Here is a 24,339-nt window from a genome sequence, read left to right as displayed (position 1 = left end):
GTATCATCATTTACCAGCCGCACTACCCGGTATCATCATTTACCAGCCGCACTACCCGGGATCGTCATTTACCAAATACACTACCCGGTATCATTTACAAGCCACACTACCCGGTATCATCATTTACCAGCCACACTACTCGGTATCATTTACCAGCCGCACTACCCGGTATCGTCATTTACCAAATACACTACCCGGTATCATTTACCAGCCACACTACCCGGTATCATCATTTACCAGCCACACTACCCGGTATCATCATTTACCAGCCACACTACCCGGTATCATCATTTACCAGCCATACTACCCGGTATCGTCATTTACCAAATACACTACCCGGTATCATTTACCAGCCACACTACAAAGTATCGTCATTTACCAAATACACTACCCGGTATCATTTACCAGCCACACTACCCGGTATCATTTACCAGCCACACTACCCGGTATCGTCATTTACCAAATACGCTACCCGGTATCATTTACCAGCCACACTACCCGGTATCGTCATTTACCAACCACAATACCCGGTATCATTTACCAACCACACTACCCGGTATCGTCATTTACCAACCACACTACCCGGTATCATTTACCAACCACACTACCCGGTATCATCATTTACCAACCGCACTACCCGGTATCGTCATTTACCAACCACACTACCCGGTATCGTCATTTACCAACCGCACTACCCGGTATCGTCATTTACCAACCACACTACCCGGAATCATCATTCCCAGCCGCACTATCCGGTATCGTCATTTACCAACCGCACTACCCGGGATCATCATTTACCAGCCGCACTACCCGGTATCGTCATTTACCAAATACACTACCCGGTATCATTTACCAACCGCACTACCCGGTATCGTCATTTACCAGCCACACTACCCGGTATCATCATTTACCAGCCGCACTACCCGGTATCGTCATTTACCAAATACACTACCCGGTATCATTTACAAGCCACACTACCCGGTATCATCATTTACCAGCCACACTACCCGGTATCATTTACCAGCCGCACTACCCGGTATCGTCATTTATACCAAATACACTACCCGGTATCATTTACCAGCCACACTACCCGGTATCATCATTTACCAGCCACACTACCCGGTATCATTTACCAGCCACACTACCCGGTATCATCATTTACCAGCCACACTACCCGGTATCATCATTTACCAGCCATACTACCCGGTATCGTCATTTAACAAATACACTACCCGGTATCATTTACCAGCCACACTACCAAGTATCGTCATTTACCAAATACACTTCCCGGTATAATTTACCAGCCACACTACCCGGTATCATTTACCAGCCACACTACCCGGTATCGTCATTTACCAAATACACTACCCGGTATCATTTACCAGCCACACTACCCGGTATCGTCATTTACCAACCACAATACCCGGTATCATTTACCAACCACACTACCCGGTATCGTCATTTACCAACCACACTACCCGGTATCATTTACCAACCACACTACCCGGTATCATCATTTACCAACCGCACTACCCGGTATCGTCATTTACCAACCGCACTACCCGGTATCGTCATTTACCAACCACACTACCCGGAATCATCATTACCAGCCGCACTACCCGGTATCGTCATTTACCAACCACAATACCCGGTATCATTTACCAACCACACTACCCGGTATCGTCATTTACCAACCACACTACCCGGTATCGTCATTTACCAACCGCACTACCCGGTATCGTCATTTACCAACCACACTACCCGGTATCGTCATTTACCAACCGCACTACCCGGTATCGTCATTTACCAACCGCACTACCCGGTATCGTCATTTACCAACCACACTACCCGGAATCATTATTACCAGCCGCACTATCCGGTATCGTCATTTACCAACCGCAATACCCGGGATCATCATTTACCAGCCGCACTACCCGGGATCGTCATGTAACAACAACGTGAGACCGGATCAAACTGGTTCTGTTTCATTTTCAAGTGACATCAGAGACGCTCGGGGATCGGATATTTATAGAGAACCTGGGAATCCCCGATACCTGGTTCCTCAGAACATGAACACATTATCGCCAAGTTACAATAAAAACACAATTGTGAACAAATATAAATTATAATCCTTATCACCATTTTTCCCCACAAATTCCCCCAGTTTATATGTTTGTTTGTATGGACGAATTATTCCCAGGTTTTCTTGGGAAGAGCAACTTGCCGGGAAGATACAGGAGCCGGAACTGACACGGAAGGAGGGGAACACACAAAAGATGAGGAAGCACCTCTGCAGGTGGACACTACCTGTACAGTGCAATAGTCTCGCGGCCCAAAGGGAGAGTATGAAGGTGGTGAATAAGTGGACAGTACAGTGTGGACGTCTTACCTTGTTGATTCTTTTCAGCGCCATCGAACAGGTGAACAGAACTTAAGGTTGACGGATTCGGAGAGGCCTGAGGGTCCAGACGGAAATATATGCACAGCGAAGGGAAGTGTTGGCCGTGGGCCTCGTTAGGCCTCAAAATAATGATAAAAAAAAAAATACGCCGACACTTGAATATGACGAACACGCGATGGGAAGATGTGGAACAAAAGGAAATCCAAGTCGTGAACCGAGGAAGCGATCGTAGGATTGATCCGATGAAGAACAAACAGCCTGGAAGAGGAAAAATAAATGGGGGTTTATCTTGTGGGAATAAAGCGATACCCCCCTCCCTCAACTAGGCCCAACTAGCACAAAGAGGCCGAATCGCAGTATCGCACGCTTCCTGTCAGCACTGCAGCTTAGAATGTAGTGCCAAAAAGATCGCTCCGCGTGACGTCGGTTAGTGCAATTTCGCTTCGATTGCCTTGAACTTGAACTTCCTGTTGCCAATCAATCAATTGAGACAGTTCGTCCAAATATCTGTCGTTCACATTTCTTCTTCTTTATCACGGGTGAAAACTTCGTCTCGCCTCGCTGTTTTATCTGCTGTCGTTTGTCTTGTTGCTGTGACCTATTTTATAATGTCACCACTTGTGGCCTAAAAAAAAAAGTCTTGTTGTTGTCAAATAAATCAAAAGTGTGTAAAACCAACACCGAACTGTGAAGTAAATTTTTTACAGCCGACAATGAGCATGAGTTATTCCGAGCAAACGTTGCCACCTTTAACCGATGTCACATTTGTTTAAACATTGTTCGAGCTTTGTATCATTTCCCCTGTTTTTATTTCCTCGATCGCCTCAAAATGAGCGGGGATCTATTTTCGTGATGCGACATGAGACGCCGAGCCGGGTGTGGTAAACAGGCTAAATCTCGCGATAGTCGGGAAGTGGGCGGCTGCGTGACACGGACGTCCTGCGCAACATCACCAATTGAGGGCGCGGCCACGGAGGTATATAATATGGAGAGCCAATTGGCCACCTCGCAGCATTAGCCGCCGTGAAGCCACCGGAAATAGTCTGGCGGCCATATTGGGAAGCCGATCGTAAGCCTGTCAAAGCAAAGGCGTGGCGCACTGATGATGCAGCTGGAGCGAATTTTAGGACCGCCGACTATTTAATTAATATAGAATACTAATATTTGAACTGATATTTGGGCTCAGAATCCCGTTCTTTAAGGAAATGGTGTTCATTAAGTTTGAAGTTGGTTCTAGACGCATTTTTCCTGGGGAATCCAATGGTTTAGAGCTTGTTTGAAAAAAAAGTGCCCAAAATTACCGCTCGGTGTTCTTTATCGTCCTTCTCATGACCCAATCACCCACTAGTAGGAATAAGAATCCTGACATGTTACACCCCTGTTTAACTCCTGTCTTCACCTTGAACCATTCTGTTGTTTCACCTTGGTCGACGACCGCACATTGAAAGTCTTGGTAAAGGGCTTTTACAAGGTTCACTAATTTTCCAGGTATGCTGTATTTCTTCATTATGACCCAGACTTTCTCTGGGCAAGGAGTCGAAAGCTTTCTAGAAATCTATAAAATTGAGGTACATCGTCGTTTGCCATTCTTTGGCTTGTTCTATAATATTCCTCAATATAAAGATCTGATTTGTTGTCATGTTATATGATGTTACTTAATTCAGTCATTATATTGTAACTAAGATGTGTATGTTTCTATTACCGAGATGTTAGAAACCACGCAGATATAATGATAACCAGAGTTTATTCTACACTGACATGGGTCAGCAACACATCAACAGTGAGTCAGTCACATAAATGACATGAAACGCTGTCATGTAGTTAACCCACACAATTCACAGTTAACCCACAAAACACACCCACACCATGTAGAGATGAGGTCGCTCTTATATTTCAGCTTGCTCTGGTGTTGCCTCACTGGTGAGCAAACAGGACCAGTTTGCAATATTTTTTCCTGATGCGCTCTTCCTTCATGTCATCATCGAGTGTTCTCACAACATGATGGAAACGTATCTTGCTGTATGATTGTGATACAGAATGTATTAAAGCAAACACATGGTTGCTGTCTGCCTCACAGTCAAACTGTGAGGATTGCCAATGGATTGCGAGAATTTAGAATGTCAAACAGTTTGTCCAATGTTTCAATGTATTGGACACTGCCCTGAAATTCTGATAGTTGCAAAGTGTCCCTGCAAAACCGAATTGCATCTGCCACACTAGTGCTCAATGTCTGAGCAGCTGTGTCCACCTTCATGACATTGCTCTTCCACTCGATGTGTTTCCGGGAGAGCTTATTTCCCAGACGCAAGCCTTCCCTCTTCTGCAGATCAAAGAGTGCCTGGATGTATTTCCACGCGATGACTTTTTTGTTGCCATCCTCCATCATTTTCATGGATCCAAGACAGTTTCTTGCAAGTTTAAGCATGTGACATGCATCGAGTACAACACAAATTTTCTTTTCGGGATTTGCTGGGTGGGGAAATGTTGGTTTCACATTCTGCGGCGTGATGTCTGCACCTAGCTCACGTAACATTGTCAAATGAGCGGACGGTCCATCGCAAGTTAAGGAAACCACCTCTGCACCGATATCATGCAATTTTAGTAGACATTGTGTCACCAAATTCGCCTGTTCCTTCCCCGACAATCCATTTATCATAAAGTATGCTACAGGCACTTTCCAACTGTCATTCAGTGCAACCAGCATGAAAACCAGTGCGTTGCTGGCCTGGGGAGCACTGTCATCTTGGACTCCGTTTCCGATGTCGACGTACCCCAATACCTTGTCCCCTAAAAAGTCAATTGCCTTCATGATGGCCATCTCGTCTAACATCAGGCTACACAGTGTTCTCTTGCCAGTCTCCTTCTCTGCTTTAAACCGGCTCTCTAGTGCTTGGAATACAACTGCACTAAAACCAGGTGAACCATCAATTGCACTGTACCATTTCCGGATTGTGGATGGACTTGGCAGTGCCAAGTCGAATGTCTCTCGAACATAGTCGTATCCTTTAGCAGAATAAAATTGAAGAGTGAGTGCGAAAGCTTTGATGACTGGATCGTATTCATCTCTCGAGCGTTTGCCGCTGCCTTTGTTCTTCAGCATTCTGCTCACAATAGCTTTTGACACACCAGAGAATGTTGTGTTGAGCATTTCAATACAATTGTCGGTGACCATCCCATTCTCCCTCAGGTCTTCCACGATGGTATTCAGGGACTCCACTTTTCTGGCTAACCTTCTGTTGTGTTGCTGACTCACTTTTAATTTTTTTTCGAAAGTTGTCCAGCTTGTGGACTGCTTCATCGAGCTTGTGCTTCAATACCAGTGGACTTGTGACGGAGTAGGAGTGATCTGTGGTCTGAAATGAGGGTCCCACCTCAGGTTCAGGATCTTGAGTAGTGGCTTGAGGTTCTGGTGTATCTTCTTGGATGACAGACCTGGCCACTGGCGCTTTCCTCAAAGCTGTAACCTATTTGGAAAGAAAAGAAAAGGTGAACCATTAATACTCATTAAGTTGTTTTTAGGGCTGAGCCGAATGCTTAGAAGCTTCGTTCATTAGATTGGGGTTCTAATTAGAAATAGATGTGACTGCGTTGGACGTATTGTAACATTGTTTCAAAGACTAAACATTTTGTTAAATATTATTACAACAAAGCTTCGGGGGGGAAATGCCAAGAAAGTGTACAAAATGGGATTCGGCTCAGCTCTAAATCTTTTAAAAAGCAACTGAGTTGTTCTCCATAAAACTATGTCTTAGGAGCTGCATATGAAGCAGCAGACATGGCATGTGATGGGTTACTATCATAACATAGGTGGAATACCAACATAGCATAGTTTACCTTCTTTAAATGTGCTGGGAAGTTGAAACAGCTGGGGACGGACTTCGGCTTCAGTCGGACGGTTTGACCAGTCCTGTCGAAGTCACTCTCATTGAAGTGATCACTGCACAGAACTGTGGTGCCTGGGGTGGGGTAGAAGGACTCCCTTCTCAGGGCAGATGTCCATCGAGAGCACAAGTCCTTATCCTTTGGAAACCTTGAAACAAAATACATTGTGGTCACAAAATGTGGTTGCGGGTCAAAACCTCAGAGGGCAGTCAAAACATCCGAGTCAAAACGACTCCATATCAAAATAATATTTTGAGTTTCATATGTATAGTTAAATACAACTTCATCTGCTAATGTTTGCCATGTGTCGGACTTTCGTACCTTCCACAAGTAACCCCCATTTGCTCTTTCTGCTCACGAGTGACACAGGAGGGCATGGAAACCCTGACAGTAGTAGACTGGACAATTAAGTGAAGCTCATCACAAATTAAATCACTTGACAATGATCACGAGCTGACGAGTCAATCTCGATACTTCAATCTGAATCAATGAATGAGTCAATCAGACATCAGTCTGACATACTCACATAGCCCTAGTGAATACACAATACAGTTATATTTGAGATCTGTGTCGTATTGCACACCCTGCGCGTGGTCTAACATCATCAAATTCAAACACAGTGTTCAAACTTCATTGAAACTACATTGAAACTTAATTACCTAGCCCCACCACCGTGACCACGCCAAAAACTGAAAAAGCAGAACACCCGCGATCGCGGTTTGTCACTTACTTGTGAAATGTGCATGTGGAGGCCTTCCCTGAGGTATTTGTGCAGTCAAATGCAACACACTGTGGCATTTTGAAACAGCGCGTTCACAAATAAGACTCCTTACAGTCGGTAAGCATCCAAAATGAATCAGAAATTGTGAGATCAGCTGATTGTGAGATCAAACACGGACGCAGACACAATCGGCTTCCCAATATGGCCGCCAAGCAACTTCCGCTAGCTTCAGCCGACAGCCGTCATTGGCTCTCCAGTTTATTATATACCTCCGTGGGCGCGGCAGGGAATCGTAATTTTAATCAGTCAATCTGATTACAATTAAGGATTTCAGAAATTCGACAAAGTTGTTGACCTTTTCACCACAAAATCAAAAGGCTTCTATTTGGTGAAGTTTCGTGAAAATCGGTTTTATATTGTGACCTGAAGGCGATTGACATATAAACAGCAGAATAACACACGTGAACAACCGATATACTTGAAAAATCCTAGATTTTCACAACGAACAAACAGAACAAGCATTCTGAGTATTGCGCTGCAATACACGTCCCCTACCAAAGTTTAAAGTGCCATAACTTTGTCAAAAATGATCGAAGATGCAAATTTATGCACGGTTGATGCTGGTTTTCAAACTTGATCTGAGGTATGCTGAGACACGTGTGTCACGCCTCGCCTCGCCTCGTTGATAAGCCCGCAAGGTCGCTCCGTGGAGCGGCCTGCACGTATTGCACTGTGTGAATTATATAAATTATTACCAACTCACGGTCTGAGGTACTAGCGATTCAAGAGATATCCATTTTTATAAATATTTTCGTTTAATTAACGATATCTGCCAAACCACGTGCCCTATCGCAAATTCCAAAAGGACATTTTAGTAGACTGACATGCTGAACAGATTTGTGAAGTTTCCCCTCGATTGGATCAAAATGAGGGAGGGGCTCGGTTTTGAAGGTTCATGCTTAAAAACGTCATAACTCTGAAACCATCAGTAATTTATTATATTTTTCAGTTCACGATCAATGATCGATGTGTATATACAGACTTGGCATTTAATATGGAATATTTTTTTTGTGAGGGTGAACTTACTTTTCAAGATGTCTTAGAACCAAAAGTTCATTGGAATTATGTTGAAATTATTCTAGATTTTGTTAATGTGACCTTTAAAAGAAACAAAAACCACATTTGACATTTCGAAACAAATAAATTGAGCCCTGAAAATGATGTAAACTGATATCGAACTCAATTCATGGACAGTACTGTGTTAAACTTCTGTACGTTTTCCAGAAGTATCTCTTTATTTTGCACATTAGCCAAATTTTTTTTTAACAAAAACAAAAGTTAAATTACGACTGGGATTACGGACAGTAAAATTACAGTTCAGTACTTCGTGTAACCCCCACGAGCATTCAGGAGAGCACATACACGTGGAGGCATGCTGTTCACGAGATTTGCCAAAGTTTGGACAGGAATCGCTTGCCATGCAGTGACGATAGCCTGCTGCAATTCAAGCACAGAGGTCGGCTGCTGGTCCAAGTGGTCGATTTGACGAGTTAATTCTGCCCACAAGTTCTCTATCGGATTCATATCCGGGGACATGGCAGGCCACTCCATATGCTCTACACCACGGTCAGCAAGAAAGTGTTGGATCATGTGAGCACGATGAGGCCATGCATTGTCATCTTGAAAGACAAAGTTTCCTCGAAAGGCTGCACGAGCAAATGGAAGCAATGTTTCTTCCAGAATGGCCCTGTACTTGAACTGGTTCAGGTTTCCATTCAGAACAACCAGGTCAGTTTTGCCCCCTGCATGAAAAGCAGCCCAAACAGTCACCCCACCACCTCCAGCTTGGACTCTTGGCACGATACAATCTTTGTTGTAGGCTTAATGCACTTGTCTGCGCACTCGGACGCGGCCATCTTGACGATAGACCAGAAATCTAGACTCGTCAGTGAAGATCACATGATTCCAGTGTCCTGGCTGCCATTGACGGTGCTCTCTGGCCTACTGCAATCGGCGCTGGTGGTGTTGTCTGGTCAGCCGTGGCTTTCTCAGGGGACGCCTGGCATGATAGCCTGCTTGAACCAGTCGTTGGTTGACTAGCCTTCTGGATACAGGCACATTTGTCAGTTGCTGCCACTCAGCCCTAAGCCGATTAGCTGACTTGGTACGGCCATTGCGGACTAACCGGTGCAGCTGGCGATCATCCCTCCTTGTGGTTCTGCGGGGACGTCCTGGCCTCGGTATTGGAGTAGGGACACCCCTCTGAGCATTTCGTTTCAGGATCTTTGACACCTGACCTTGAGTGATGCCATACTGCTGAGCAATAGCACGCTGTTTCATGCCGTAATTTCGTAAAGCCACCACTCCATGACAAACAGCATTGTCGAGTTGACGGACCATCTCCAGAGGAAGCGGCAATAACTTTTGGAGACGTGCAGCAGTTGTTTTCCACTAATACAGAACGCAACAACCCTTGTATACCCGATTGTGAAGCTAATCGTCAAATGCACCTGTCCGTACATTTTGCCACGCCACCTGTGATATAATCCTGTTGTTGACTTCTTGCTGCGACAGACAATCAGTGACATGGTTCTTTTAACAAATAAATCACCAAAGTGTAAAAGAAACTCACCAGATTGATATACTGAGTTAAGAAAGTAAACCCAAGTCAAGAAAAAAAAATTATTCCATATTAAATGCCAAGTCTGTATATGTTGCTCGGCTTGGCTCCGCCCCTCCGGAAAGCGCGCGCTGTGTCGCGCTGTTGACGTTCGCGAGACGAGGCTGAGGGCACGAGGTACGGCTTGAGGAGAACTCGAGAATAAACAAGATATCCATTTTTAAAATTATTTTCGTTTAATTAACGATATCTGCCAAACCACGTGCCCTATCGCAAATTCCAAAAGGACATTTGAGTGCTGAACAGATCTGTGAAGTTTCCCCTCGATTGGATCAAAAATGAGGGAGGAGCTCGGTTTTAAATGTTCATGCTCAATAACGTTATAACTCTGAAACCATGTGACACATGACGTCATGCTCGCTGACTTTTTTGTTCGTCATGGCTATGCGATTCTGCCTGCAAAGTTTGGCCTCGATCTGTTCAGCCGTTGCAGAGAAAAAGGGATTTTCGTGTTTTCACGAAAAACAATATGGCGACCCAACCATGCGACCTGTGACGTCATAATTACCATAAAAATATTCTACAGACCGAGTCCCTCCTATGGTGAAAATTTTATCTCAATCGGTCCTATTTATTGCAGAGAAATTGTTTTTTAAAGGAAATTAAAACTTAAAATGGCATTGAGTTAAGGATCATGAGAATTATCAGAATTCCCAAAGTTCAAAGTGCCATAACTTTGTCAAAAATGATCGAACTCGATCTGTAACTTATCATGAGGAAACCATGTGCCAAGTTTGAAATCATTAGCGTTAAGCGTTTAGAAAAAAGGCCGGAAAACTATTCTTTGCGTGACGGACTGACAGACGGAGTGCAAACCTATAGTCCCCTCCGGTGCACACTAATAATAGACCAGACCAACCAACCAATAAACTTGAAAATGTTCAATTTCACAAGTAACAGACATGGGGTGAATACAGACATAACCTCTGTCCATCTTGGTGGGAGATGATAAAATTGTTCTTTTTTTATTTAAATACCGCCCCATATAAATACAGGGCATCAAAAAATACTCGGACTCGTAGATGTTCCTCTCCACGGAAATCTTTAGTAAAAGGCGAAAGATTTATACGAATTGAAGAGAAACCAGAGTATACATCGGTCTGCTTTGTCTCATCATTTCATGCACAAATAACACATTGACATTGATGGTGTTTATACAAACAGCCCAGATTGATGTTTTTATTTATTTTCTCATTTCTAATATCATAACATATAATGATTCTTCAGTATTTTATACATTGAAGTTTAAGTTCTCTTCATTTCACGATTATATTTTTAAAATGAATCATTCCCTCATTTATATTCAAGTCAACCAGCCAATCAGAGTGCACACCGTCATGACGTCATTTCAATAAACCTTGGCTCGATTTCCTTAAAATTCCGGAAGGAAGTAATTCTTCCCAACACATCACGATTTCAATATAATAAGTTAATTATGCAATTCGCTTCTCTTTGAATGCTCTTCATTAAAGTTATCTTTGCATGAGAAGTAGACCCGGTGACGTCATGGTTCGAGCAGCGGTTCTTGCACTTCATTCATCCTTAAATATGAATGAGTGTTTCAAATACAGTACCGGTACTCACAATTTACCACTTTGGCTGCTACCAAGTTGCTACATTCCCCCCAGCCTACCCTTATATACCTTGGGGTAGTTATATGATGACATAATTTGATTCAAACATGTGTTTATTACTGTAAATATACTGAACAATATAATTTTTTAATAACTAAAATATATTCGTTAAAATAAATAATAAATGACATTAATAGAAAAAATATAAAACAAACTAGAACGGCACTGGGACGGAGCATACCTCTGCCAGGTGAATAGTTTACGTTTTGTCTCCCACTGATAGGCCGGATCTGGATTCGGACATGAAGCAAAATATAATCGGCTTGTTCTTGTCACCTTCCCAACTCATCCAGCAAGTTTTGTCACAAATCATTTAAAACTTTTAAAAATATCATCCCATACACTCAATGGTGAAGAATCACTTAAAAAATGTAAAAATTGTATCCGGATCCATGTTCAGATCTTCACCAAAATGGAATCAATGCGTCCTCCCCCGGTCGAAAATCCCCGGCCCGGTCCGGCCAGGAAGAATCCAAGAACGAAAAGACAAAATGCCGGCTCGCGAGTCGTTTTGTCGCTCGTCGTCTGACGTCATCTCTCTCTCTCTCTCTCTCTCTCTCTCTCTCTCTCTCTCTCTCTCTCTCTCTCTCCTCTCTCTCTCTCTCTGCCAATCAGTGCGTCACTTACTCGTGGTCTTTCGCGCCCTCACACGTCGCTGGCGCTTCTCCTTCAATCAGCGCGTTGCTTCTTGTCGTTCTTTCACGCCCTCCTTACTGATTGGCCGAGCGTCTCGCGCCTTTGGTGTTAGTGCCATCGGTCGGTGGCCAATCAGTGTCGCATGTCCTTCATCTTCCTTCCTCTCCAATCAGTGCCCTGGTTGTTACTTGCCCCTCCCCTGGCCAATCACGAGTTATCCTGGGCGTGGCTCCCAGCCTGCCCGTGCGATATTTGCTCATCATGCCGGCGTTGTGCGTGGCCGCTTCCGGTCTGTTCGTCCAGTCAGGTTTTATTGTCATTGTGGTGGCAGGGGAATGAATTAATGTGGTGCGCTATTGGGCCTAACTCATGTATATGAGTGCATTGCCATTCGGGACACCGGGATGATTACAGGTTTCACACACGCGGGAAGTAGCATAATCCCTACAAGTATTTATCACCCGATCATCCTTGTATGATCACAGGTATACTCTTAATCCGACAAACCGGGCTAGACAGGTCCCTGACTTGCTTACATCGAGATGGTTCTTCTTCTTCACGACATCGGACCACCTACCAATGCAAATCTACCTGGATCTATATATCCCCCGACCCCACCGACATAACAATATGTACATAACAGGAGCGATGATATTCTCACTTCTATTGCAACACAATCGTTGCCTCTGATCTGGCAAAGAATACTCTCATCATTTTTGAAAGTGGCAGCCAATGGGTATCCCACTGGTTCCAGTTTACCTTCCTGGTTCCATTCACCGATGGGTATTCTCCTGGTTACAGTTTCCCCCACTGGTCCTATTGACCTCTGGGTATCCTACTGGTTACAGTTTCCCCCTACTGGTCCCATTCACCTATGGGTATCCTACTGGTTTCAGATTACCCTACTGGTCCGATTGACTTATAGGTATTCTACTGGTTACAGTTTCCCCTACTGGTCCAATTTCCTGTGGGATTTTTATGGGATTTGGCCTATTCGTTTTTTATGGGATTTTTGACCTGGGAAGGACGCATTGATTCCATTTTGGTGAAGATCTGAACACGGATCCGGATACAATTTTTACATTTTTAAAGTGATTATTCACCATTGAGTGGAAGGGCTGAAAACGATATATGGGATGATATTTCAAAAAGTTTTAAATTATTTGTGACAAAACTTGCTGGATGAGTTGGGAAGGTGACAAGAACAAGCTGATTATATTTTGCTTCAGGTCCGAATCCAGATTCGGCCTATCAGTGGGATACAAAACGTGAACTATTCACCTGGCGGAGGTATGCTCTGTCCCAGTGCCATTCTAGTTTGTTCTTTATTTTTTCTATTAATCTCATTTATTCTTATTTTAACGAATATATTTTAGTTATTTAATAATTATATCGTTCAGTATATTTACAGTAATAAAGACATGTTTGATCCAAATTATGTCATCATATAACTACCCCAAGGTATATAAGGGCAGGCTGGAGGGAATGTAGCAACTTGGTAGGAGCCAAAGTGGTAAATTGTGAGTACCGGTACTGTATTTGAAACACTCATTCATATTTAAGGATGAATGAAGTGTAAGAACCGCTGCTCGAACCATAACGTCTCCGAGTCTACTTCTGATGCAAAGATAAGTTTAACAAGCGTTACGCCTTGGTCCCCCGTCGGGGAAGTGATGTGAGTTGACAAATTGGAAGACAGAAAACATGGAAGAGTCGATAATATTTGCGAGTGGGTTGGAGAAAAGGAAGGATGGTATGAAGTTGTGTTTGACAAGTTGTTGGGTAGAGGGATACTATACATGGCGGCGGCCATCTTGAATTTTGACGTTGCGACCCAATTTTCAATAGCGTTCTTCCTTATGCGTAGATACACACACGCACCAGATTAGAAGTTAGTAGTTCATTTATTTTTCAAGATATTTCGCTCACAAGGTTCAGACATATATATGGTGGCGGCCATCTTGGATTTTGAAGTGGCGACCCAATTTTCAATAGCCTTCCTTATGCCTAGATACACCCACACACCAGATTAGAAGTTGGTACTTCGCTTATTTTTCATGATATTCCGCTCACAAGGTTCAGACATACATGGCGTCAGACATACATGGCGGCGGTCATCTTGGATTTTGACGTGGGTTCCACCCACTGTTACGTGCTCCTCCCCGACCCCCTGGTCACGGTGTACCTATGAGCCCCGAGAGGAGTCACGGCAGAAAAATGTGTTTTTCTGTATGTCAAAGATCAATGGGGAAGCCACACCAATTGTTACTCACAAACAAATATTGTATTAAGATCACACAAGAATAACAGTACAACAATAATAGTAATCAAAAGTACAATCAATATATATCCTATGATGGTACCATCAGTTTCGTAAAATGTAACTCACTGTGCTCCAAGTGAGCGGAAAGAAGAAGATTTTTTTTTTTTTTTTTTTTTTTTTTTTTTTGTATACAAGATCGAGGCTCGTGAAAGAGCGAACATTAATCACACAGAAAGATAAACCGACACATAAAACATAACATAGGGAGCGGTAGACAAGATGGGGAGAGAGGGGGAAGGACACAAACACAACATTTGAGAGCAGGGACCGAGAGACATGGAGACATCGAGAGATCTGAGAGAGGGTGAGGGCTTTGGGGGGGGGGGCGTGGGAAGGGGGCAGTGGGAGAGGTATAAAACATATGGACACTGCCAGGACTTCCAGGAAAGAAGTTGGAATTTCAAACAAGGTGGATCTGGGGTGAATTAGCGGGGGTAGAAAAGATCAAGGTTTTGGATGGGGGAAGATAAGAGATGGTGGTGAACAGCTGTTTTAAAGACCTGGAGGGAGGAGTGGGATTGAAGGGAGTGAGGGAGTTTGTTCCAGAGGCGGGAGAAAAGAGGAATGAAAGAGTGAAGGTGAGCGGAGAGCCGAGATTTCGGCAGTTTAACCATCAGAGGGTTGCTGGCAGATCTTGTGCGACCTGTAGGAATATTTGGGGGACAGAGCACAGAGAGAGCTGGGGGTGCAAGGCCGGAGAGGAGTCGGTAGAAGACAGAAAGACCACCTACCTGCCTGCGGTGAGTGAGTGAAAGGCCCTCAGAGATAGCTTCATCGCGGGAGATTCCAATAATTCTGAAAGCTTTGGTTTCAACAGCGTGAAGCCGAGCTAGGTGTGAGGCAGGAGCACCGGCCCATAGGGGAGAACAGTATTCCATTGAGCTGCGGATGAAAGCCTTGTATGTGGTGAGGAGCTCAGGTGTGCCGAGGAAGGACTTCGCACGACGGAGGATGCCCAGTCGGCGACTGGCTTTGGAGGCCAGCTTGGAAATGTGGTTTTCCCAAGAAAGATCATGGCAGATAGTGAGACCCAAAATCTTGAGCGACAGAACTTCTTGGAGAGGATTGTTGAGAAAGTAGATGGGAGGGTTGTCCAGTCGATCTTTTCGGAGAGACATAGTAAGAGTGTGAGATTTGTCAGGATTGAAAGACATGTTCCACTTGTTTGACCAGTCTGTGATTTTGTCCAGGTCTTCAGAGAGTGAGGAGGCAGCAGACTGCCGATCTGAGGGAAGAGGAATGGAGCGGCAGAGAGTGGAGTCATCAGCAAAGAGATAGAGAGGATTTTCGAGAGAGTCAGAGAGATCATTGATGAAGACCAGAAAAAGCACGGGGCCCAGAACACTGCCTTGGGGAACTCCAGCCTGAACAGGAAGAGGAGATGAGAGAAACCCATTCAGGGCCACACGTTGACGACGACTAGAGAGGAAGTCCGCCAGCCATGCGTGGAGATTTCCATGGATACCAAAAGAGGAGAGTTTGGTGAGCAGAGCGGGGTGCCAGACCGTGTCGAAGGCACGTGATATGTCGAGGGAGACAGCTCTAATTTCCTGTTTGGCATTGAGGACCTCCATCCATTGTTGAGACAGCAGAAGCAGCATGTCCAGAGTAGAGTGACCTGGTCTGAAACCAAATTGATGATCAGAGATCAAGCCATTGGAGAAGAGGAAAGATTTCATATCAGAAGCAATGATGGATTCCATGACTTTGCTGATAATTGGGAGAAGGCTGATTGGTCTGTAGTTGCTAGGATCTGTTTTTGCACCTTTTTTGTGCAAAGCGGTGATGTTGGCTGATTTCCAAGCAGATGGCAGTTGACCTTGAGCAAAAGAGAGGGTGAAGAGAACAGAGAGAGGGTGAGATAGAGCAGCAGAGCAGGATTTTAGGACCCGTGGGCTGATGCCGTCGGGTCCAGTTGCAGAATCAGAGTCGAGGGTTGACAGAAACTTTTCCACCTTGTCAGGAGGAAAGGACACGGAGTCCAGAAGCAGCAGGGTACGACTGGGTATGGTGGGTACAGAGAGGGATGGGTTTGGGACACAAGATTTAGAGGCAAACACAGAGTTGAGGCATTCAGCTTTTTCACGTGCGGAGTCAGCTGTGTAGCCGTTTGAGGTAAGGGAGGGGATGGAGGGGGAACAAACACCAGAAACGGATTTGACCAGACGCCACCAGGATTTGGAAGAGGGAGACAGGTAAGAGAGTTCGGTCTTGAGAACGGAGAGATATTGTTTCCTGGCTCTCCTGAGGGTGGACACACACTTGTTTCGGGCTTTGTGAAAGGAAATGAGATTTCCTTCCGTTGGATTTGCTTTCCAGGAGACGAAGGCAAGTTGTTTCTGGGCAACAGCCTCACCACAAGATTCCGTGTACCATGGACGGGAAGAAGGGTATGACAACTGAAGACGAGATGGGATAAATCTGTGCATGAGAGAGAGCAATTTACTTTGGAAGAATTCCCAGGATGAGTTGATGTTAGAGGTGGTAGAGATGGGAGACCAGTCCAGATGATTGATGGCTGCTTGAAGACCGTGCCAGTTGGCCTGAGTGAAATGCCAGACTCGTCGACGCTGAGCAGGCTCCCTGAGGATGGTCAGAGAGATGTCCACTTTAACAAGGACATGATCAGATGATCCGATCGGAGCAGAAGAAGAGCAGCAGACATTTTCAGGGAAGTTAGTCATAACCAAGTCCAGAAGAGAAGATGTTCCGTTGACTGAGATCCGGGTCGGGAAATTGACAGATTGTGTCAGTCCCAGTGAGTCGCAGAAGTCCTTTGCTGAGGAGCCATGGCTGGTGAGAGAGGTACCCACACCCAGCCAACTGGCATGATGACAGTTGAAATCACCACATATGAGGAAGAGAGGGTTGGGATGAGTAGATAGAAGTTGGTCCATATCATCAGACAGCGAGATGTAGATGGAGTCATCACTGTTTGGTGGACGGTACAACACACATATGAACAAGAGGTGGGAGCGAAGGGGAAGCCGTAGCCAGAGGTATTCCTGGGGGTGAGGTGGAGAGAGTGCAGTGCAGGGCGAGTGAGGAAGAGAGTTTTTGATAAAGATAGCAACCCCGCCTCCAGGACGAGGCTCAGGTCTATCATACCGGAGGAGGGAGTAGCCCGGGAGAGATACTATGGAATCAGAGACATCATAAAGGAGGAAAGTTTCTGTTAAGCAGATCACGTCTGGTTTGACAGAAGCAACCTGTATGGAGAGATCAGTTAAGTTTGAACGAAGGCCCCGGATGTTTGAGGTCCATACCGTTAATGAAGAGGAAGGGGGAGCATCAGATACAGAACAGGGGGGAGGAGGGGTAGGGTAAGATGTGGAAGAGGTGGAAGAGGTAGGGAGAGCTGTTGAAGGTGTGTCAGAGATTTCAGAATAGCTCGGAGAAAGGGAAGGATGGGGCGGACAAAAGGTTTGATGGTGATTGGGTGAGCCACAATGAGGTGTTATTTGAGGAGGGGGAAGAGCGAGGCAGAAGGTTGGGGGAGATGGAGGTGAGAGTTTGAAGGGGGAAGAAGCGGGGAGGACGCTTTGAGGAGGGGGAGTGAGAGGGGGGAAATTGAGAAGCAATGAGGGTGGGGAGATTTGAAGGGGAGGGGTGAGGGGGGAGTTTGGGAGGGAAGGGACAAGGGGAGGGATTTGAAAGGGATGGGATATGGGGGAGATTTGGAGGGGAGGGGTGAGGCAGGAGTCTAGGAGGGGAGGGGCGAGGGGGCGTCTTGGCGGGGAGGGGTGAGGGGGTAGTTTAGGAGGGAGGGGGCAAGGGGGGAGATTTGAAAGGGATGGGTGATGGGGAAGATTTGGAGGGGAGGGGTGATGGGGAAGATTTGGAGGGGAGGGGTTATGGGGAAGATTTGGAGGGGAGGGGTGAGATTGGATTTTTGAAAGTGTACGATTTATGGGAAACGAACATTTATTGCAAAATGAGTTTCTTGTGACCTTCGAGTTAAAAATACGTTTAAGGACGCTGGATGGAGGATGGAGTGCAGGAGAGTTTAGGGAATGTAGAAAAAAGGCACTATAGGAGATGGATATTTTTTTTGGGATGAATTGATTTGGTGAGCAAGTCGAAAGCAGCCTTTTAAAGAAGAAGAAGAAAAAGGTGTTATAAAATATGACGGAATACATAACTTGAGGGGAAAGTGTAAACATTGAAGGTTAATGAGTGAAAACTATCTGGGGAAATGGGGGAGAAACACGTGGTCGAAGAACGAACGAACGAATAAGAATGAATAAACGAATGAGAACAGAGAAGGAAATGTTTTTTTTTTTTGTTGTTTTTTTTTGAGTTGAGATTTACACAAGGAAGTAGGCTATGGGTGAAAAGCCTGGGAATACAGAGAACGAAAGTTATTGGATCACAAACGACGGACCGCTGAGAGAAAAACAAAGCCTCAAGGTTGTACAGTGCACACTGTACAAGGCCTTGCTCGCGACACGGCAAACAGACGATCAATTTATGAAAGATAAACACCGAGAAACAACCAAAGTTGCACACAATAACTTCACACACCGAAAGATAAATACAGTTTCGACAAAATACAATTGTGAACAGACTTAACTTCGAAAAACGTGGAGACCGTGTGGAGCTTCGAAAATCCCTGCCGCCGTCTCCAAGATCTCACGAGATCTCCGCGAGACTCCCAAATTTGATGATGAATCGCACTGCCTGTGAAACACTGGGATGACAGTTGGTTCCAAAGATCCCAATGTCTCTAATTCCCGGCTTCAAGCCAAAGTGGCTTCGCTCCAGCGATCGTCAGATCAATGTCCAATCGAGACCAGAATCCCGTTGGGTTGGCAGTTACAATCCTTTTTTTTTTTTTTTTTTGTATACTGAATCGAGGATCGTGAAAGAGCTAACATTTATTTCACAAACAAATCAACCAGACAAACAAAATATATAAAAAGAGGGAGCGGAAGACAAGATGGGGAGAGAAGGGGAAGCACACAAACACAACATTTGAGAGCAGGGAGATGTGTGGGAGGGAGAGGGCCTGGTGGGAGTAGGTGTGGGAAGGGGGGGGGGGAGGGGTGGGAGAAGTATAAAACACAAGGACACCAAGGACTTCCAGGACAGAAGTTGGTATTTCAAAAAAGTGGATTTGGGGTGAAATTAGCGGGGGAAGAAAAGATCAAGCTTTTGGATGGGGGAAGATAAGAGATGGTGGTGAACAGCTGTTTTAAAGACCTGGAGGGTGGAGGGGGGGTGGAAGAGAGTGAGGTAGTTTGTTCCAGAGGCAGGAGAAAAGAGGAATGAAGGAGTGAAGGTGAGCAGAGAGTCTTGATTTTAGCAGTTTAACCATAAGAGGGTTGCAGGCAGATCTTGTGCGACCTGCAGGAATATTTGGGGGACAGAGCCCAGAGAGAGCTGGGGGGGGGGGGGTGGCAAGGCCAGAGAGGAGTCAGTAGAAGACGGAAAGACCACCAACCTGCCTGCGGTGAGTGAGTGAAAGGCCCTTGGTGTTAGCTTCATTGCGGGAGATTCCAATGATTCTGAACGCTTTGGTTTCAACAGCGTGAAGACGAGCTAGGTGTGAGGCAGGAGCACCAGCCCAGAGGGGAGAGCAGTATTCCATTGAGCTGCGGATGAAAGCCTTGTATGTGGTGAGGAGCTCGGATGTGCCAAGGAAGGACTTCGCACGACGGAGGATGCCCAGTCGGCGACTGGCTTTGGAGGAAATGTAGTTTTCCCAGGAAAGATCATGGCAGATAGTGAGACCCAGAAGCTTGAGTGACAGAACTTCTTGGAGAGGATTATTCAGAAAGTGGATGGGAGGGTTGTCCAGTCGGTCCTTTTGCAGAGACATCGTAAGAGTGTGAGATTTGTCAGGATTGAAAGACATGTTCCACTTGTTTGCCCAGTCTGTGATTTTGTCCAGGTCTGCAGAGGGTGAGGGGGCTGCAGACTGCCGATCTGAGGGATGAGGAATGGAGCGACAGAGAGTAGAGTCATCAGCAAAGAGATAGAGAGGATTTTCAAGAGGGTCAGAGAGATCATTGATGAAGACCAGAAAAAGCACAGGGCCCAGAACACTGCCTTGGGGAACTCCAGCCTGAACAGGAAGAGGAGATGAGAGAAACCCATTCAGGGCCACACGTTGACTACGACTAGAGAGGAAGTCCGCCAGCCATGCGTGGAGATTTCCATGGATACCAAAGGAGGAGAGTTTGGTGAGCAGGGCCGGGTGCCAGACCGTATCGAAGGCACGTGATATGTCAAGGGAGACAGCTCTAATTTCCTGTTTGGCATTGAGGACCTCCATCCATTGTTGAGAAAGCAGAAGCAGCATGTCCAGAGTAGAGTGACCAGGTCTGAAACCAAATTGATGATCAGAGATCAAGCCATTGGAGAAGAGGAAAGATTTCATAACTGAAGCAATGATGGATTCCATGACTTTGCTGATAATTGGGAGAAGGCTGATTGGTCTGTAGTTGCTAGGATCTGTTTTTGCCCCTTTTTTGTGCAAAGCGGTGATGTTGGCTGATTTCCAAGCAGATGGCAGATGACCTTGAGCAAAAGAGAGGGTGAAGAGAACAGAGAGAGGGAGTGAAAGTGCGGAAGAACAGGATTTTAGGACCCGTGGGCTGATGCCGTCAGGTCCAGTTGCAGAATCAGAGTCGAGGGTTGACAGAAACCTTTCCACCTTGTCAGGAGGAAAGGACACAGAGTCCAGGAGCAGCTGGGTATGCCTGGGTACGGTGGGTACAAAGAGGGATGGGTTTGGGACACAAGATTTAGAGGCAAACACAGAGTTGAGGCATTCAGCTTTTTCACGTGCGGAGTCAGCAGTGTAGCCGTTTGAGGTGAGGGAGGGGATGGAGGGGGAACAAACACCAGAAACAGATTTGACCAGTCGCCACCAGGATTTGGAAGAAGAAGAAGTCCTGCTGCCAAAGCTGTGCAAAGGCGCTCTCCAGGCGACTGGGAAATCCAAAGGCGCCCTCCAGGCGACTGGGAAATCACACCCTCGGGTATGGACGTTCCAAGGCTCACAGTCGGCAAACCTCAGATTTACCTTCAGGTATATCCGCGTTGCACACACACACACCTGATACGTAGTAATGCGATGAAAACGGCTGAAGTGAAGCAAAGAAAAACCTTGCACGACGCGCAAAGGCTGAAGCGAAGCAAAGAAACCTTGCTCGACGCGCAAAGCGCGCAAGTTAAAATGGCCGACGGCCCATACTCAAGATGTAACCGCAGTCCAGCGATTCTCTTCGGAATCGACCACAAAACCTGACACGCAGGTTGATCTGTCACATCGATACCAACTCTGTCGCAGGAATCCCCTTCCTGGGAAACCCAAAGTTCACTCGTGACTCTTGCTCGCCAAAGTTCGCTCCAGACCGCAAAGCAACTATGCTTCTTGTCCGACTCCACTCGCTCCGCCTTCTTTTTCCCCTCTTCCTCTTCTTCGTCATCGTCCGGTTCCTGATCCGGTTTTCGGTTTCTTTTAACTCTAACTTTTTCACCTTTTGAAAACAGTTCCTAAACAATAAACCTTTTGAAAACAATAATAGTACATGGAATCAGAAATATTTGCAGTGGATGAAAACCACAACAACGGAAGTGACGAATCCGTAACACCCACACACCAAATTCGAATGCGGTCCTTCGCTTACGCACGTACGCACACACGCACACCCGCACGCACGCCTGCACGCACGCACGGACGGACGGACAGACGGACACACGGACAGAGGGGGAAACCATAGTCCCTCTTTCGCTCCGCGGTGCGACGGGGACAATAAAGAGCATTCAATGTGTTGGGAAGAATTACTTCCTTCCGGAATTTTAAGGAAATCAAGCCAAGGTTTATTGAAATGACGTCATGATGGTGTGCGCTCTGATTGGCTGGTTGACTTGAATATGAATGAGGAATGATTCATTTTTTAAATAAAATCGTGAAATGAAGAGAACTTAAACTTCAATGTAGAAAATACTGAAGAATCATTATATGTTATGATATTAGAAATGAGAAAATAAAGTAAAAACATCAATCTGGGTTGATTGTATAAACACCATCTTTGTCGATGTGTTATATGTGCATAAAATGATGAGACAAAGCAGAGCGATTTATACTCTGGTTTCTCTTCAATTCGTGGAGGAGGTGTGGAGTGGTCCACTGTGGTGGAGTGGTCCACTGTGGTGGAGTATTGTATGACCATGCATTCTGGCCCTTCGGGGTCAGGATGCATGTGTTTTGAATGACCATGTGCTTCAGCCTTGGGGTTGAAGTGCATGTGTATGCTAATGGGACATTTTGATAGACGGTGTGCCTTAGCCGTGGGGTCAAGGTACACGTCCAAGACTGTTCAAATGTTTGATTTTTTTACCTTTTTTATTAAAAAAAGGCAGGCTACGGTGCTGGCCTCAAAAGCATCTTTCGCCTTTTACTAAAGATTTCCGTGGAGAGGAACATCTACGAGTCCAAGTATTTTTTGATGCCCTGTATTTATATGGGGCGGTATTTAAATAAAAAAAGAACAATTTTATGATCTCCCACCAAGATGGACAGAGGTTATGTTATGTCTGTATTCACCCCATGTCTGTTACTTGCGAAATTGAACATTTTCAAGTTTATTGGTTGGTCTGGTCTGGTCTGTAATTCTGTTTGTTTACTTGTGAAAATCGAGAATTTTTCAAGTATATCGGTTGTTCACGTGTGTTATGCTGTCTGTTTATATGTCAATCGCCTACAGGTCACAATTTTAAACTGATTTTCACGAAACTTCACCAAATAGAAGCCTATTGATTTTGAGGTGAAAAGGCCAACATAGGCCAAAGGTCAACAACTTTGTCGAATTTCTGAAATCCTTAATTTTAATCAGATGGACTAAATTTGAAGAGGATTTTCACAACAGGTCACTGAATTCAACCACCAATTATTTTTTTAGGTCAACATAGGCCAAATTTCTAAAATTGGCAATTTTAATCCGATTGACTAAATTTGAAAAGGATTTGCATATTTGGTCAGTGAATTCAACCACCAATTATTTTTTAGGTCAACATCGGCCAAATTTCTAAAATTGGCAATTTTAATCCGATTGACTAAATTTGAAGAGGATTTTCACAACAGGTCACTGAATTCAACCACCAGTTATTGTTTAGGTCAACATCGGCCAAATTTCTAAAATTGGCAATTTTAATCCGATTGACTAAATTTGAAGAGGATTTTCATAACAGGTCACTGAATTAAACCACCAATTATTTTTTAGATCAACATAGGCCAAATTTCTAAAATTGGCAATTTTAATCCGAATGATTAAGTTTGAAAAGGATTTGCATATTTGGTCAGTGAATTCAACCACCAATTATTTTTTCGGTCAACAAAAGCCAAATTTCTAAAATTGGCAATTTTAATCCGATTGACTAAATTTGAAGAGGATTTTCATAACAGGTCACTGAATTAAACCACCAATTATTTTTTGGGTCAACAAAGGCCAAATTTCTAAAATTGGCAATTTTAATCCGATTGACTAAATTTGAAGAGGATTTTCATAACAGGTCACTGAATTCAACCACCAATTCTTTTTTAGGTCAACAAAGGCCAAATTTCTAAAATTGGCAATTTTAATCCGATTGACTAAATTTGAAGAGGATTTTCATAACAGGTCACTGAATTCAACCACCAATTATTTTTTAGGTCAACAAAGGCCAAATTTCTAAAATTGGCAATTTTAATCCGAATGACTAAATTTGAAGAGGATTTTCATAACAGGTCAATGAATTAAACCACCAATTATTTTTTAGATCAACATAGGCCAAATTTCTAAAATTGGCAATTTTAATCCGATTGACTAAATTTGAAGAGGATTTTCACAACAGGTCACTGAATTAAACCACCAATTATTTTTTAGATCAACATAGGCCAAATTTCTAAAATTGGCAATTTTAATCCGATTGACTAAGTTTGAAAAGGATTTGCATATTTGGTCAGTGAATTCAACCACCAATTATTTTTTCGGTCAACAAAGGCCAAATTTCTAAAATTGGCAATTTTAATCCGATTGACTAAATTTTAAGAGGATTTTCATAACAGGTCAC

General features: G+C 44.6%; 1 protein-coding gene, 1 non-coding gene and 1 pseudogene across 2 annotated transcripts; 1 reads left to right on the top strand and 2 right to left on the bottom strand.

Annotated features, from left to right (window-relative positions):
• Positions 1-5,093: 5,093 nt before the first annotated feature.
• On the bottom strand, positions 5,094-7,262 carry LOC144891682 (THAP domain-containing protein 2-like). Its single transcript, XM_078775472.1, has 3 exons — positions 7,014-7,262; positions 6,236-6,431; positions 5,094-5,865 (listed from the first exon to the last, which is right to left on the bottom strand). Exons 1-3 carry the CDS (start codon positions 7,079-7,081, stop codon positions 5,551-5,553), a joined length of 579 nt encoding a protein of 192 aa, XP_078631598.1. The 5' UTR covers positions 7,082-7,262; the 3' UTR covers positions 5,094-5,550.
• Positions 7,263-10,662: 3,400 nt separating this feature from the next.
• LOC137426334 (U5 spliceosomal RNA) lies at positions 10,663-10,776 on the bottom strand. The gene has a single exon (XR_010984292.1). It is a non-coding gene; the product is annotated as a U5 spliceosomal RNA (small nuclear RNA).
• Positions 10,777-22,616: 11,840 nt separating this feature from the next.
• LOC137426335 (U5 spliceosomal RNA) lies at positions 22,617-22,758 on the top strand (annotated as a pseudogene).
• Positions 22,759-24,339: the final 1,581 nt, after the last annotated feature.

Source organism: Myxine glutinosa, chromosome 4 (genome assembly GCF_964187855.1).
Source record: "Myxine glutinosa chromosome 4, kmMyxGlut1.1, whole genome shotgun sequence".
Classification (NCBI taxonomy): Eukaryota; Metazoa; Chordata; class Myxini; order Myxiniformes; family Myxinidae; genus Myxine; species Myxine glutinosa.
Note: the sequence above shows the minus strand (reverse complement) of the source record. Positions and strands in the feature narration are given on the sequence as shown.